Genomic DNA, 17,867 nt, shown 5'->3' on the forward strand with positions numbered 1-17,867 from the left:
AGCCTAGGGCACGCATCCAGATGTATCTGAGGCCCAGGGAAATTGACAGCCAGTGATGTCCGCTTCACAACTGGAGGCGCAGTAAAATACACACGAGTTCTTAGCTTTTGCCAAGGGCGCCATTCTTCTCTGGTTCCGAAGGTGTGTGTAGGCTGTGCAGCTGGCTGTTTCTCCCCGAGGAAACTGCAGCCGAAAGCTACCAGCAGCCCTCCACTTCCACTCCCGATAACGGTGCCTGAGGGATCCTGGCAATTCAGGTCTTCTAACTCCTCTCTGCTTCTGAATAGTCTGTCCTTCCACCTGCCGCTCAGTCTGTTTCCTAACTTTGACTTTGATGTTCAGGGCTTCTAGCTTATCATAAATGTAATTGTTTCACCTGTTTTTTTTGGTCTTTGTTTTAAGAGGGTTCACTGGAAGCATCTGACTACTCCGCCATCTTGGCCTCATCTCTCTTTAGTAATTTTTAATATTCTTGCACTGTGACTCTATATACAGCATGATGAGAGCATCCGAAGGCACATGGAACAGATTGAACAAAGAAAAGAGAAAGCTGCCGAGTTAAGCAGTGGACGACATGCAAATACTGATTATGCCCCCAAACTGACCCCTTATGAAAGAAAGAAACAGTGTTCTCTCTGCAGCGTCCTGGTAGGTTGTCATTATCAATATTGTGATGATTTAATTTATTCTAAATTTTATTCAATCATGGAAATATATTCTTCCAGTCTTTATAAACTCATGCTAAGACATCTCTTGAGCAGCATGGAAAATAGTACATTTAAAATATGTCAGCATTTAGGAACAGTAGTTCAAAGTGCCAAAGCATGGAGTTGGTACTAAAATGGATGTGTACCTGCTTAATGATAGTCCAAGTCAACATTTTTTGGTATTGGGACCAAAAAAGAAAAGCAACATTCTCAGTACTGAAACTTGAACCACTTATAGGAAATGATTTCCTGTTAAAGTTGGCTATGATGGTATACTTTTTTTTTTTTTATCATGTGTCTTCTGGAAGATTTTCAGAATTATATTGTAAAGAAAACATTTTTAAGTATTATACTTAAATACTAAAGTGAGTTCAACTTGGATAAAGTATTCCCAAACCAAACCAAACCAAACCCACTGCCATCGAGTCAATTCCAACTCATAGTGACCCTATAGGACAGAGTAGAACTGCCCCATAGAGTTTCCAAGGAGCATCTGGCAGATTTGAACTGCCAACCTCTTGGTTAGCAGCTGTAGCACTTAACCACTACTTGCCACCAGGGTTTACAGATAAAGTATACTGGATTAATATTTAAATTAGGTATAATTATAAGTTGATTATATTGTTTTAATTATTTATGTATTTTTAAATAATTGTGTTTTTGGTGAGAGTTTACACAGCAAATTATGTTCCCATTTGACAATTTCTACACAAGTTGTTCAGTGACATTTCTTACATTTTTCACAATGTGTCAGCATCCTCATTAGTTGTGTTCTGGTTGTTCGGTTTTTGATTATAATTTAAACAATTTTATGCTTTTAGATCTCATCAGAGGTGTATCTTTTTAGCCACATTAAAGGGAAAAAACACCAGCAAGCTGTGAGAGAGAACAGCAGCATCCAAGGGCGAGAGCTTTCAGATGAAGAAGTGGTAAGCTTTACTTTCGCTTCTTTGTAGGTATTTATTGAGTCCGAGTGTGTGCAGGGAAACCCTGGTGGTATAGTGGTTAAGTGCTATGACTGCTAACCAAAAGGTTGGCAGTTCAAATCTGCCAGGTGCTCCTTGGAAACTCTATGGGGCAGTTCTACCTTGTCCTATAGGGTCGCTATGAGATGGAATCAACTTGACGGCACTGGGTTTGGTTTTGGTTTTGGTTTTAGTATGTGCAGAGCTCTTTTATTATTAAAAAACTCCATGTTTTTACATATTTATGTGATTATTTAAAACTATTTTTAATGTTTAGTAACCACTGCAATGTAATACACAAATGTGTTATTATTTTTGTGTAGTCAGGCACTGTATAACGTCCATTCGGGCAATGTCCAACTACATATATGTCCTTGGTCCCATAAGGTTATAATTGAATTCAGAAATCCCAATCGGAGAATGGAACATAGCAGACATAACCAGATGCAGCGAATGCAGCAGCTTCCCACAGGCAACACGTGTATCTCATGTCTCTTGTATACAAAGCAATTGCACTGCCAGGTGTATAATGGTACATTACATTTACAATCTAGAATCCATATGTCTTGATAGTCATAATAAACACCTATGTTACTGCCTTATGTATGTACTGTACGTTCTGTCGATATTTTAATGTGAACTTTTCCTAGTTACAAATAAAAAGTTTACCATATAACAATGTATGCTTTGACTTGTAGGCAGCAGCATCCAGTCTTGTGTATTGCACGTCTCTTGAGTGTTGTAGCGTTATCTTTCTGTTTAATTTTCTTTCAAAAATATTACCATAAAGTGCATCGGTGGCTCCCAAATACAGCAAAACCTGTGCTAGTGATAGCAGCAGCAAGAGGCCAAGAAGTATCAATTTGGAAGTGAAACAAAAGGTCATTATATAACACAAAGGTCATTATATAACATTATAAATCACTGAATGTGATTTTTTGCGATTTAGGCATGTTTGCACAATGTCCAAATCGTGTAAAGCAGAATGTCTGGTGGACGTTAAACAATACAAGACTGTATATGTGTTAGTTAATAAGAAATGTAGAAACAAGTTAATACTGTTGTTTATATGATTTTAGTGCAAAAAAAAGTTAATGCTATTTTGATGTTTTAATATTATAAGGAAAGAATTATTCAGTGATGCTCCAGATTTCTTGGAAGACATTTAGCAATGTGAATTTCCTATAATGGATCATTTTGTATCATTAAACCATTTGGGAATTTTTGGATATGCATTATTTGTTCATCTGTAATTTGTTTACATGAAATTAGACTTGTATAAATATTTTTCATTCAACCGTTAATTGAGACTTGGATGACCAGTTAGGTAATCTGTATATTTGTTGGCTCTATTCATAATAGCAATTTCTAAAGCTACCCAAGGGTGAGAAATTCATGTTTGTCAGAAATCTGTTAAGATTCTTTATTGAATGCCTAGGAAAGATTATTGGGGGTTCATTGATGGCAGTGCCTATGTGTAGATACATGTGTGTTTAACTTTTTTTTTAGGTATAACACACAGATCGCAAGTGTATAGCTCAATTAATTTTTATATATGTAGAGACAAATAAAACACTACCCAGAGCAAGATGTAAATCATTTTTTGTATCCCAGTAGGCTCCTTCATGCCCCCTTGCATACATGCTCCCAAAAGGTAACTACTCTTCTGACCTCTAGCACCATCAATTAATCTTGCATATTCTTGAACGTCGTATAAGTGGTATCATACAGTATGTACTCTTTTGTGTCTAGCTTCTTTCATTCATCCTTCAGTCTGTGAGATCCCTGTTGTTCACATGAAGCTGTGGTTTATTCTTTTTATTTTTGTCATTGCCCTCCAGTGACATTGGAGGAATACACCTGTAGTTGAATAAAATTGCATTTATTGTTGCAAAAAAGAAAACATATACCATGGGAAGGTGTGGGGGCTTCTCAGTAAGAGTGTGGTAGAAAGAACATATTATAGGATTTGAGTTTGTGTTAGGTGATTTTGAAGAAGGTTCAAGGGTATGGGACTGTGTTCTGGATTGGGTGCTGTCAGAAAGCAGAACATCTTAGTTACTTAGTGCTGCTATAACAGAAATACCACAAGTCGGTGGTTTTAAACAACAGAAATTTATTGTCTTATAATTCTGGAGGCTAAAAGTCCAGATCAGGGTCTCAGCTGTGTTGATTCCTTCCTTGTTAGGTAGTCCTGAGCATTCCTTTCTTCCTTGGCTTGTAGAGGATCCTCATATGGCATCTTTCGTCCCCCTTGTGCATGTGTGTGTCTCTTTAAATAACTCAGAAGTGATTAGGTTTAGAGTCCACTCTACATAGGCATCACCTCAACTGATTGATTACATTGCATTGGATTACATTGTAGAAGGTGATTCTACTACCTTAGATTAAATTACATTCACAGGTATAGGGATTAGGATTCTAACACATATTTGTAGGGGCGCACAATTTAATCTGTAACACAGCGGTAATTATGTGGTTGGTTCTAGAACACAAGAGAAACAAAACTACTGTTTTCTCCCCGGTTTCTGGATATGACAAATTCTTCAGGGGAAATTGTACACCATTGTTTTGGCTCACCTCTCTGTGATTTCCTCTTCTTGGTGGTTTCTGTCCTTCAAATTTCAATCACTTTGACAGTTCTGAACTCCAAATTCTTCAAGACTACCACTTTCAGACTTGAATTCTATTCTTCCATGCCAAAAATTGGCATAAGCCTTTAAGGAAAAAGTCAAGGTGAATGTGAAGCTTACCCTGTGTGCTTCCCTCTTTTTAGGGATCATAGAGTCTTAACTGTCTTTTAATGCTTTCCAGTAAAATTTAGTAGTTTTGTGTATTTTGTCCAGCTTTCAGAGCTAGATTAGCCCAATACAAGCCACTTCATTATGGCTGGAATTAAAAGGTTCCCAGTGTTTAATTCCTGTATATGTATTGTTTGATGTAATTCTTGGCTCATAAACCCAAAACCCACTGCCATTGAGTTGATTCTGAGTCACAGCAAGCCTTAGAACTGCCCCGTAAGTTTTCCAAGGCTGTAAATCTTTAAGGAAGCAGACTGCCGTATCTTTCTCCTGTGGAGTGGGTGGTGGATTTGAACTGCCTGCTTTTCGGTTAGCAGGCAAGTGCTTAACCACTGCACCCCAGGGCTCCTGCTAATAAATATTCATTGACTTGAGTTCAGTTGAATTGAAAGGTTATACAGAATGGCTTAAAGATATCATTGAAATGGACCTCTGAATTTCTCCTTTGTAAGTACCTTTATTTTTAAATACCAGGTAATGTTAATAGAAATGAAAATTGAACCATCTGCTTTGCCTCAAATTTTTTTTTTCCTTTTTAGTTAAATTATATGGATATTTTGAGAGTGGTATGGATTTTTTTTTTTTTACTTGAATCACCCATATACTTACCCCATTTTATTGCTGTTTAGAACTAAAGTCACATGTATGTGCTCCACTTTAAGAAACTCCTAAATTGCCTTAACTAATTAGAATCTAATTATTCCTATTATAAAGGCAGTTCTTCCATTTATAGAAATTATTTGTGCAGAGGTCCCCTAATAAAAGAGCTAAATATATTATTTAATTTACAGAAAACATTATTGAGAATATTTCTGGAGCGCTGCCATTATGTAAACTGAAATATAAATTTTATGTGTTTTTATTTCAATGAGAAAAGGTAAGGAAAGGATGTTGAACTCATGGGATTTGGAAGAAAAATACACAGTATCTTCAGTTACGAATCATCTACTTTTTGTACCTGTGGAGCCTGATATTTAGCTGTTGTGGTTTGAGATTTGGTTGATGCGATCATTATGTGTACTGATTCAGTTTAAAAGGATTATATATTTTCTTTAAGTTCTCACTTAACTAATGTAGTTATTTTTGGTTATAGCCCCTTCTTCCTGAAAACAAGTGTGTAATATAGCGTATGAGTTATGTGATACAGAAAGGCAATTTTATATTTACTCGCTTTGAAGTTTCGTTTTTAATCAGCGAAGGTATCTATAGTAAAACATACTTGTTCTACTTAAAGTTATTACATGTCATCTGTGATGTCTTTATATTATATACACCTTGTATGTGACCCTTCTTCTTTGACATATAACATTTTATTTATACCACCTCTGACCTAATAAAATTGTACCTTTGACCTTACGCACTTGACATCTCAGATAACTTACTCTTGATCTTTGGCACATTTTGTTTTAAGCCTGTTAAACATAATAGGCAGCTGCCCAGCAAGAAAGCTTTATTGTTTTGTTTTTATTGTAATTTGACTGGCAAATTTTTCTGTTTCTTGAGACTTCACAAAAAGAACTGTTATGTGTCTGATTTTTTTCTCTCTCATAGTATCCACATGTTAAAAGTATGTGATTTTTAAAGGTCAAAAATTGGTACTAGTTTTAAATGTATTCCAAAATTTAATTTTTTATATGAATTGTCAGAGAAACAATAAAATACTAGTTTTAGTTAAAACTCTGATTTCTTTGTAGTCTTGTTTTCATGCTATAAAAGAAGCCAATGGTAATTTTTCTCTGATTTGTACAAATTGCATAAAGTACAGTTAATCCTATATGGAGAATGAATTCAAAAAATTTTTTTTTCCATTTTCATGTCCATATATTTCTATTTGAAATTCCTTGGCTTTACAAAGCATGTAAATTATACAAGCTCTGTTTGTTACCATGTGTACTTAAATATAGAGAAAATTAATTTTCATTTGATTTTTTGACAAATATGGGAAGTCCCTTCGTGAATGGTCTTAAATTAACTATAATTTAATGCATGTTTACAACTGAAGTTGGTTTCACAAAATCCAACTTAGTGTTTCTCCCTGGAAAAATTAAGCTAATTAGGTGATTGAAGAAAAAACTGAATTTTAAATTAGCAGAAACTTAAAGACATTACTGTGTTTAATGAAATGATTTATAAGCTGACCTCTTTGGCCTTAGGGTGGAAACCCTGGTGGCATATTGGTTAAGTGCTCTGGCTGCAAACCAAAAAGTCTGTAGTTCGAATCTCCCAGGTGCTCGTTGGAAACTCTGGGGGGGGGGGCAGTTCTGCTCTGCCCTATACGGTCGCTATGAGTCAGAATCAACTCGATAGCAATGGGTTTGGTTTCTTTTCTTTTTTTTTTTTGGGCCAGGGTATACCTGAAGTTAAAGTAGAATGTTGTTTCTCAGAATTGATGCTGTTCTTGTTGGGTACCATCGGGTTGATTCTGACTCATAGCAACCCAGTGCTCAACAGAACAAAACACTGCCTGGTTATGGGCCATCCTCATATTCATCACTGTGTTTGAGCCCATTGGTACTGCCACTGTGTCAGGCCATCTCGGTGAGGGTGTTCTTCTCTTTACTGACTCTCTACCAAGTGTGATATCCTTCTCCAGGGATTGGTCTGTCCTGATAACATGTCTAAAGTACATGAGACTAAGTCTCGCCATCCCAGCTTCTAAGGAGCATTCTGGCTGTACTTCTTCCAAGAGAAGTTTGTTCATTCTTCTGGCAGTCCATAAACCAAAAAAACCAAACCTGTTGCCATCAAGTCAATTCTGACTCATAGTGACCCTATAGGGCAGAGTAGAACTACCCCATAGAGTTTCTAAGGAGCACCTGGTGGATTCGAAATGCCAACCTTTTGGTTAGCAGCCATAGCGCTTAACCACTATGCCACCCGGGTTTCTGGCAGTCTATGTTATTATGTTCAATATTCTTCACCAACTCCATAATTCAAATGCATCGGTTCTTTAGTCTTATTCACTGTCCAGCTTTTGCATGCATATGAGGAGATGGAAAATATCATAGCTTAGGTCAGGCATGCCTCAGTTCTCAAAGTGACATCTTTGCTTTTTAACACTTTGAAGAGGTTTTTTGCAGCAGATTTGCCCAGTGCAATATGTTGTTTGATTTCTTGATTCCTGCTTCCATGGCCACTGATTATGAATCCAAGTAAAATGAAATTCTTGACAACTTCAATATTTTCTCCTTTTATCATGATGTTGCTTACTGGTCCAGTTGTGAGTATTTTTGTTTTGTTTATGTTGAGGCATAATCAATACTGAAGGCTGTAGTCCTTGATCTTCTCCCATAAGTGCTTCAAGTTCTCTTCATTTTCCACAAGCAAGGTTGTGTCATCTGTATATCACAGCTTGTTAATGAGTCTTCCTCCAATCCTGATGCCCGTACTTCTTCATATAGTCCAGCTTCTCGGGTTATTTGTTTAGCATACAGAATGAAGAAGCATGGTGAAAGGATACAATTCTGACACACCTTTCCTGATTCTAAACCACACAGAGTCCTCTTGTTCTGTTTGAACGACTGCCTCTTGGTCTATGTGCAGGTTCCTCATGAACACAAGTAAGTGTTCTGGAATTCCCATTCTTCGCAATGTTATCCATAATTTGTTATGATCCACACAGTTGAGTGCCTTTGTATAGTCAATAAAGCACAGATAAACATCTTTCTGGTATTCTCTGCTTTTGGCCAGGATCCATCTGACATCAGCAATGATATCCCTTGTTCCACACCCTCTTCTGATTGTGGCTTGAATTTCTGGCAGTTCCTTATTGATGTATTTCTGCAACTGCTTTTGAATTACGTTCAGCAAAATTTTACTTGTGTGTGATATTGGTGATACTGTTTGATAATTTCCACATTTTGTTGGATCACCTTTCTTTGGAATGGGCACAAGTATGCATTTCTTCCAGTTTGTTGGCCAGGTAGTTGTCTTCCAAATTTCTTTGTATAGATGAATGAGTGCCTCTGGTGCTGCAACCGTTTGTTGATACATCTCAGTTGGTATTCTGTCTATTCCTGGAGGCTTGTTTTTCACCAGTGCCTTCAGTGCAGCTTGGACTTCCTTCTTCAATACCATAGGCTTTTAATCATATGCTACCTGCTGAGATGGTTGAATGTCCATCAGTTCCTTTTGGTAAGTGACTTCTTTTGATGCTTCCTACATTGTTCAATATTTTGCCCATAGAATCCTTCAGTATTGCAACTCGAGGCTTGAATATTTTCTTCAGTTCTTTCAGCCTGAGAAATGCTGAGCATGTTCCTCCCTTTTGGTTTTCTAACTCCAGGTCTTTGCACATTTTCATTATAATACTTTTTCTTCTCGAGATGCCCTTTGAAATCTTCTGTTCAGCTCTTTTCCTTCATCATTCATTCACTTTAGCTGCTGCACATTCAAGAGCAAGTTTCAGAGTCTCTTCTGACATCCATTTTGGTCTTTTCTTTCTTTCTTATCTTTTTAATGAACTTTAGCTTTCTTCATATGTAATGTCCTTGATGTCATCCCACAACTTGTCTGGTCTTCAGTCATTAATGTTCAGTGCGTCAAATCTGCTCTTGAGATGTTCTCTAAATTCAGGTGGGATATACTCAGGGTCGTGTTTTGACTCTTGTGGCCTAGAGACGAGCTGTGATTTTCATCAGCTTCAAACTGAACTTGCATACGAGCAACAGAATTGATAGCCTGTTTCGCAGTCAGCCTCAGCCTTTTTCTTTTTTAATTGTGCTTTAGGTGATGCTTTACAGAGCAGATTAGTTTCTCACTAAACAATTAATACACATACTGCTTTGTGACATCGGTTGCCAACCCCATGATGTGTCAACACTCTCCACTTCTCAATCTCAAGTTACCCATTTCCGTTCTTGCAGCGTTTCTGTCCCCTCCTGCCTTCTCATCCTTTTCTTGGACTGGTGTCCCCATCTAGGCTTGGATGCATCCTTGAGCTTTGTTTATTATTGTTTGTTTCATAGGCCTGTCTAATCTTTGGCTGAAGGGTGAACTTCAGGAATGACTTCAGTACTGAGTTAATAGGGTGCCTGGGGGCCATACGCTGGGGGTTAGCCCTGGCCTTTTCTGACTGATGATACTGAGCTTCTCCATCATCTCTTTCCATAAGTGTAGTCAACTTGATTTCTTTGTATTCCATCTGGTGAGATCTGTATGTATAGTCGCCATTTATGTTTTTCAAAAAAGGTATTTTCAGTGAGGTCATTGATGTTGCAAAATTCTATCATACCGTCCCCAGTGTTGTTTCTGTTGCCAAGGCCATATTTTCCCCCTACCATTCCTTCTTCTTTGTTTCCAGCTTTCACAGTCCAATCACTAGTAATTATCAAGGCATCTTGATTCATGTTTGATCAATCAAACTGCAGAAGTTGATAAAAATCTGCGATTTCTTCATCTTTGTCATTAGTGGTTGGTGGATAAATTTGAATAATAGCTGTATTAACTGGTCTTCCTTGTAGGTGTATGGATATTATCCTATCACTGACAGCATTGTATTTCAATTTTGATAATGAATGTGACACCAGTTGTCTTCAATTTGTCGTTCCCAGCAGAGTAGACCATATGATTGTCCAATTCAGAATGGCCAGTACTACTCCATTTCACCTCACTAATGCCTAGGATATCAATCTTTATGCCTTACATTTCATTTTTGATGACTTCCAATTTTCCTAGATCCATACTTCATACATTCCATGTTCTGATTATTAATGGCTGTTTGCAGGTGTTTCTTCTTATCTTGAGTCATGCCACATCAGCAAATGAAGGCCTTCATTTGCTTCAGAATTGATGACAGTCTGGAAAATAATAAATAATTCCTTATAGAATCATTTCATTCCCTTACCTTGCTTGTGTTTATTTGTGGCAGCCTAAGTGTTTATTCTCTTCTTCTTATGCTAGGAAAACATCTCGTTTGCCTTTGAACAGAAAATCAAGTCAAATTAATAAGCTGGAAGTCAGTTAGTGTAAATCTTTTGATTTCCCTCCAAGTACAATAAGGTTAATAAGTTTTAAGTTAATATTTTGGCAGCAGTTAGGGATGATGGTTGTACAACATGATTAATGTACTTGATATTACTAAATCATGCACCTGAAAAATGTTGAATTGGCAAACCAAAACAAAAAACCAAACCCACTGCCATCAAGTTGATTCCGACTCATAGCGACCCTATAGGACAGAGTAGAACTGCCCCATAGAGTTTCCAAGGAGTGCCTGGTGGATTCAAACTTCCAACCTTTGGTTAGCAGCCGTAGCACTTAACCACTACACCACCAGGGTTTCCGTTGAATTGGCAACTGTTGTATTATATATATTTTGCAAGAATTAAAAAAAAAGAAAAAAATTAATTTTAAGTCAATTTGAGAAATGATCTAAAAGCTTCTTACCCTTTCTTATAGGGTACCTCTTTCCTAGCCTTCATTTCCTCTTTAGTAGTCTGGGAAAATTTTTGTAGTTTGTGTGTGGGTGTGTCTGTGCTTGTGTATGTATTTAGTATATAATACATACACATATAGCTGACCCCTAATGTATATATTTCCTTTAAGTTTTGGGATTTCTTGGATGGTACACGTTTACTCCCTTTGTATCTAGGATGTGGAGGGAATATGTAGCTATGTATCCACAGCTGACTTCATCTTAATGGGACCCTGCTCATTGGCTCAAAGAAAATTTTAACCAAATAACAGGTTTTTTTTTAATACTTCAGTTCGATCCAGTAATTAAACAATTCCATTAGTTAGTACCCAGCCTCTTTTAAATAAAAATGCTTGGTCCCCATATACTGGCTTGCCACCTTAAGATGACATCTGTGTGTATCAGAGGAAGACTATGGCTTACATGACTCTGTGGTGAGTATGAAAAGTTGGGGTCTTAGTTCAGAATGTCTTGTCTTCTGATTTCCAACGTGCGTCCCTTGTTTGCCTGTTCACTTAGTATTCTCCTGCTCATCAATCCTGCAGAGTGGTTGGTGTATTCTTAATCTAGTCTTTCTGCGTGGACAGTGCTCCAGTGGAGCATCGGCCGTTTGTTTACCTCTTGCGAACCTGTCCTTCCCTTAGTCCTCTTTACCCGCATATCTCTGAGTCTTTGCCGTGTCTTTAATTCTGGCCCCTGGTAGGCCTGCTGACTCCCGCCACAGTATCCATACCACATAGAACTAAGGATTTCTTGAGAGAGCTAAACCTGAGGGTCTGTTCCTGATCACATAGCATGACCATACTAATGTGGTTCCAGAGGCAGCTGCAGATGGTCTCTTTTAAGAATCAAGAAAAGGTAGCACTTTTGGCATTAGGAAACCCTGGTGGCATACTGGTTAAGAGCTACGGCTGCTAACCAAAAGGTTATCAGTTTGAATCCACCAGGCACTCCTTGGAAACCCTTTAGGGTTGTTATGAGTTGGAATCGACTCGATTACAATGGATTTTGGGTTTTTTTTTTTTTTTGCCTTACTCTCATGTAGCTAATATACCTAGTTCTTTTGAGACCCGTGTCTTTTTCTTACTTTCTTCCCTTCGTTTCTAGTATTTTTTGGCCAGAAAGGGATGACATTTACTTTAACCATGCCTAAATATTCTTCTCCTGTACTTTAGCTGTGTAACTAACTCTTAAGGTTGGAAAAGGGAACCTTCACACTCTGAAGTAAACACTAAAATTTGAATCCTCTAGGCTTGATTATTAACATACTAAATGATAAGAGAAATAAATTTATTAAATCTCATCAGGATAATAGGTTGGCTTATTAGACTCTTGTCTTGCTGTATATATCTGTTTTGCATATCTAAAGCTGATTATTATAGAGTGTTTTTTCTTGCATTTGTTTTATAATAAATTCTAACACCTAACTGGGCTGAGTTGGGCAAAGGCAAAATAGAATAATTTTTGAAATATTACTCCACTTATACCTGTTTGTCATGAGTCTTCTGATGTTACACAACTGTTGCATGTTCATTACTAATTATTTTAGTCACTTTCTGTGTTTGCTATCTTTTAATAAACATTTAGTTTTGGAGATACCGTTCATTAATCAGTGATTTAAAGCTAGAAACCTAAAGAACTATAATAATCTTATTGTCTTTGCGAATGGATTGGTAAGTTACAACTACATAGAGTTCCGTTCCATGAATCTTTTCTTTTAAACACTTCCTTTATTGTAAAATAGGTAATGAATACCTGAAGTTCAGAAACTTTTGCAAAACTGTTTTTCCGTGACTCCTAGCCAGCTCTCATAATACGTTATGCATATTATACAAATGGTCCCTGGGTGGTGCAAATGATTTGTTCTCAACTACTAACCTAAAGGTTGGTGGTTTGAACCCATCTAGCAGCGCTGCAGGAGAAAGGCCTGGCGATCTGCTTCTGTAAAGATTACAGCCAAGTAAACCTTGTAAAGCAGTTCTACTCTGTAACACATGGGGTCACCATGAGTCCAGATCAGCTCCACAGCTACAAGTTTTTATTACACAAATAATACAAATGTGAAAAGCCCTTTTATCCGTAGTTTGTGTGTGAGCCATTGGAGCATGTACAGTCATACTTTGGAGATATTGCAGATTCAGTTCTTGGCCACTGCAATAAAGCAAATATCACAATAAAGTGAGTCAGTCACATGAATTATTTGGTTTCCCAGCTCTTACAAAAGTTATGTTTACACTATACTGTGGTCTAGTAAGTGTGCAATTAGATTATGTCTAAAAAAATGTGCATGCCTTAATTAAAAAATACTGCTAAAAAATGCAAACTGTCATCTGAGTCTTCAGCGAGTTGTAACCCTTTTGCTGTTAGAGGGTCTTGCCTTGATATTGATGGCTGCTGACTGATCAGGATGGTGTTTGCTGAAGGTTAGGGTGGCTGTGGCAATTTCTTAAAATAAGACGCCAGTGAAGCTTGCTGCATTGATTGACTCTTTGTTTCATGAAAGAGTTCTCTGTAGCATGCAGTGGTATTTGATAGCATTTTACCTGCAGTAGAACTTTCAGAACTGGGAGTCAGTCCTCTCAAACCCTGTAATATTCTAAACCTTTTAATAACTCTGTAATATTCTAAACCATTTCCACAGTGTTCACATCATCTTTACCAGAAGTAGATTACATCTCAAGAAACTGCTTTCTTTGCTCATCCATAAGAAGCAACTCCTCATCAATGTTTTATCATGAGATTGCAGCATTCAGTCAGAACTTCAGGCTCCACTTCTAATTCTGGTTCTCTTGCTATTTGCACTGCATCTGCAGGTACTTCCTCTACCGAAGTTTTGAATTTCTCAAAGTTATCCATGAGGGTTGGACTCAACTTCTTCCAAACTCCTGTTAATGTTGGATTTGACCTATCCCATGAGTCACGAATGTTCTTAATGGCATCTAGAATGGTGAATCCTTTTCAGAAGGTTTTTATTTTACTTCGCCCAGATCCATCAGAGGAATCACTGTCCATGGCAGCTATAGCCTTACTAAATGTGTTTCTTAAATTATAACACGTGAAAGTCAAAATTACTCCTTCATCCATGGGCTGCAAAATGGATGTTGTGTTAGCAGGCATGAAAACAGCATTAATCTTGTACATCTCCATCAGAGCTCTTGGGTGACCAAGTGCATTGTCAATGAGCAGTAATGTTTTGAAAGGAGTCTTTTTTTCTGAGCAGCAGGTCTCAACAGTGGGCTAAAAATATTCAGTAAACCATGTTAGAAACAGATGTGCTGTCATCCCGCATTTGTTGTTCTATTTATAAAGCACAGGTAGAGTAGATTTAGCATAATCCTTAAGGGCCCTAGGATTTTCAGAATGGTAGATGAGCACTGGCTTCAGCTTAAAGTCCTCAGGCACATTAGCTTCTAACAAGAGTGAGCCTGTCCTTTGAATCTTTGAAGCCAGGCGTTGACTTCTCCTCTCTAGCTATGAAAGTCCTAGATGGCATCTTCTTCTAATACAAGACTGTTTCATCTACACTGAAAATGTGATGTTTAGTGTAGCCAGCTTCATCAATTAGATACATCTTCTGGATAACTTGCTGCAACTTCTACATCAGCATTTGCTGCTTTACCTTGTACTTTTATGTTGTGGAGACGGCTTCTTTCCTTAAATCTCATGAACCAACCTCTGTTAGCTTCAAGCTTTTCTTCTGCAGCTTCTTCACCTTCTCTCAGCCTTCATAGAATTGAAGAGATTAGGGCCTTGCTGTGGATTAGGCTTTGGCTCAAGGAAATGTTATGGCTGGATTGATCTTCTATCCAGATCACTAAAACTTTCTCCATATTGGCAATAAAGCTGTTTCACTTTCTTGTCATTTGTGTGTTCACTGGAGTAGCACTTTTAATTTCCTTCAAGAACTTGCCCTTGGCATTCACAACTTGGCTAACTGTTTGGCACAAGAGGGCTAGCTTTTGGCCTGTCTTAACCTTAATCATTTCTAGCTTTTGATTAAAAGTGAGAGACCAGCGACTCCTCCTCCCACTTGAACACTTGGAGGCCATTGTAGGGTTGTTAATTGGCCCAGTTTCAATATTGTCGTCGTGTCTCAGGGAATGGGAAGGTCCAAGGAGAGGGAGAGAGACAGGGGAACAGCTGGTCGATAGAGCAGTCAGGACACATACAACAATAAGTGAATAAGTTTGTCTTCTTATGTACACGTGGTTCATGGCACCCCAAAACAATTGCAATAGTACCGTCAAAGATCACTGATCACAGATCATAACAGATCTAATAATGAAAAAGTTTGAAATATTGCAAGAATTACCAAAATGTGACACAGAGACACAAAGTGAGCACATGCTGTTAGAAAAATGATGCCGATAGACTTGCTTGATGCTGGGTTGTGACAGTCAATTTGTAAAAAAACGCAATAGCTGCAAAGTGCGATAAAAGCACAATAAAATGAGGTATGTCTGTATAATACTTAATATCCTTTTCTCAAAAATGGAAATACTACTAATATGCTATTATTTATTCATGTCTTATATTTTTAAGTCAATTCTTTTGCTTTATACATATTCCAGAATTTATAATCATATTTGTAAATATTTTCATCTCTTTTATTTGTGAATTTTATCTTTTAATAATATGTTATATCCTCTTTCCCATTTAATGACCTTCTCCTTGGATCTTATTTTTGTCAGGCATTAATATTGTAAATCTAGTTTTGGTTAGTGTCTGCCTGATATGTCTTTTCAGATTTCCTTTTATGATTAAAAATTCACAATTTTTACATAGTCAAATTTATCATCATGAAATGGCTTTCTTTATCTCTGATGATGTTCTTTGCTTTGAAATCTACTTTGTCTGATATTAATATAGCCACTCCAGCTTTCTTTTGTCTAGTATTAGAATGGTGCATATTTTTCTATGCTCTTACTTTTAACCTATTTATATCTTTATATTTAAAATGTTCCTTCTAGGCAGATTATATTCAGGTCTTGCTTTTTTTTTTTATCGATTCTGACAATTTTGGCCTTTTAATTGGAATATTTAAACCATTTATATTTGATGTGATGTTGCTATGGTTAAATTTGTTTTCTATTTGTCATGTCTGTTCTTTGTTCATTTTTCCTTCTTTCTGCCTTCTCTTGGGTGTATGGTTTTTTATGATTCTGTTTTTTTCACCTTTGTTATCTGATTAGCTATAACTCTTTGATTTGTTATTTTAGTGGTTCTTTGGGGTTTATCATATATATCCTTAACTTACTCAGTCTACTTTCAAGTGATATACTATTTCCTTTAAAGTATAAGAATCTTACAGTAATATACATTCATTTACCCCCCTCCCAGCCTTTATGCTGTCGTCTTCATGCATTTTGCTTTTACATATGCTGTAAACGCCACCATACATTTTGTTCAGTCAGTTGTCTTTTAAAGAGATATAAATAATGATATAAAATTTTGTATATTTATGCATATAGTTTCAGGTGTTCTTCATTCCCTTTTGTAGATCCAGATTTATGTGAAATATTTTTTTCCTTCTGCCAAAAGGACACCCTTTAACATTTTTTGTTGTATGAGTTTGTTGGTTATGAATTTTTTTTTTTTTTTTAGCTTTTGTTCATCTTAAAAAGTCTTAATTTTCCTTTTATTTTTGAAAGACATTTTTGCTGGGTATAGAATTTAAGCTGGCAATTCTTTGAGCACTTTAAGGAAGATGCAAGTTTTTGTCAGTTGCATTGTTTCTAATGAGAAATCTGTTGTCATTTCTATTTTTGTCTCTCTGTTCGTAGTTAATGGTGGAAAGAGGATAATTTTCATGGCATAGGCAGTTCTGTGGAAGATAGGATTCAGAGTACAACTGGAAGGACTGGGAAGGACTTTCTCCATGAAGTGGGAAGAGAAAGGGAATAGGTGGCAGATTTGTTAATTGGTATATTTGAGAAGAAGAGGCTAAAAGGGCATACTCTTTTCATGGCTCATACGTTTTCCTAGTAAACTGGAAAACACATTTAAGAAGAATGGACATGATTTGAAATAGTTATTGTGTAAATTGTGGGAATGAACTAACTAAAAACCACTGTCAGATGGCTGGGCAGAGTTGAGGGAGCAGCTGAAGATGGTAACCATGAATTTACAGTGGCACTGGCCCCATTTGTGATTTTTCTCACAGCACTTATCTACCTGACTCAAATGTGGAATTTTTTCAAGAAGGTATGAGAACAGAGACTCTAGAAAGTTCAGAGTATTGATGAGTATAATCGAAAAGGTGTCCCATAGGCTCTAACTCTGAAATGTGAGGGAATTGGATGGGAGGTAGCTAGATAGGAGTAGAATAGTAGGGTTGGTGGATTCAAGGTCATTCTTTTCAAAGTACCAAAAGAAATCTTAAACGTATTAGCGTAATACCATGAAACCTTAGTATGTGTGTTATTTTTAGCATAATAATTTTCACATGTATGTTTTTCTTAAATATTTAAAAGTTAATGGAGTTAGAATGTTGTTCTAGTGCTGTTGAGTATGATACGAAGCTGCTGACTCCCTCAAGCCCTTGTCATTTAGGGCCATCAAAGCCAGTCACCATTGATGCCATCTGGCTCTGCCTCTGAGTGTTATCTTCCCTTTGATCTTGGATTAAAAGGTTAATGTTATTTGTGACATATGTGACATATTATTATTATTGTGACATTATTGAAATGATTTCTGAGAATGAAGTTTGATAGTAATCTAAGTTGCTGTATTTGAAATCTGAGAATTCAGAGAGAACACTCTCCACTACAAGGCTTTTTTCAGTATCACTGAACCAATATCTGTTGCAGTATTGTACTCAAGCCTTTCTCAGTCTTCATAGCATGATAAATTAGTAAGCTTGTTGAACTCTGGGCTTCCTTTTGAGTCATCTGTTAAACCTCAGATTAGATCAGAAAGGAACATCGGAATCTACAAAAGACGTTACCTCATTCATCATCTCCACCTACCAGAAAACGGA

The 17,867-nt window shown here is 36.9% G+C and overlaps 1 protein-coding gene across 13 annotated transcripts in view; it reads left to right on the forward strand.

The window, feature by feature from the left end:
* SCAPER (S-phase cyclin A associated protein in the ER) overlaps positions 1-17,867 on the forward strand; it is a 495,697-nt gene that overhangs the window by 172,956 nt on the left and 304,874 nt on the right. For all 13 annotated transcript variants that reach the window (XM_049852841.1, XM_049852843.1, XM_049852837.1 and 10 more), the window contains 2 exons: positions 496-648; positions 1,529-1,636. In XM_049852841.1, the coding sequence (XP_049708798.1) occupies positions 496-648; positions 1,529-1,636 (261 nt within the window). The remainder of the gene's footprint in view (positions 1-495; positions 649-1,528; positions 1,637-17,867) is intronic.

The sequence above is a fragment of the Elephas maximus genome, chromosome 13 (assembly GCF_024166365.1).
Source record: "Elephas maximus indicus isolate mEleMax1 chromosome 13, mEleMax1 primary haplotype, whole genome shotgun sequence".
NCBI lineage: Eukaryota > Metazoa > Chordata > Mammalia > Proboscidea > Elephantidae > Elephas > Elephas maximus.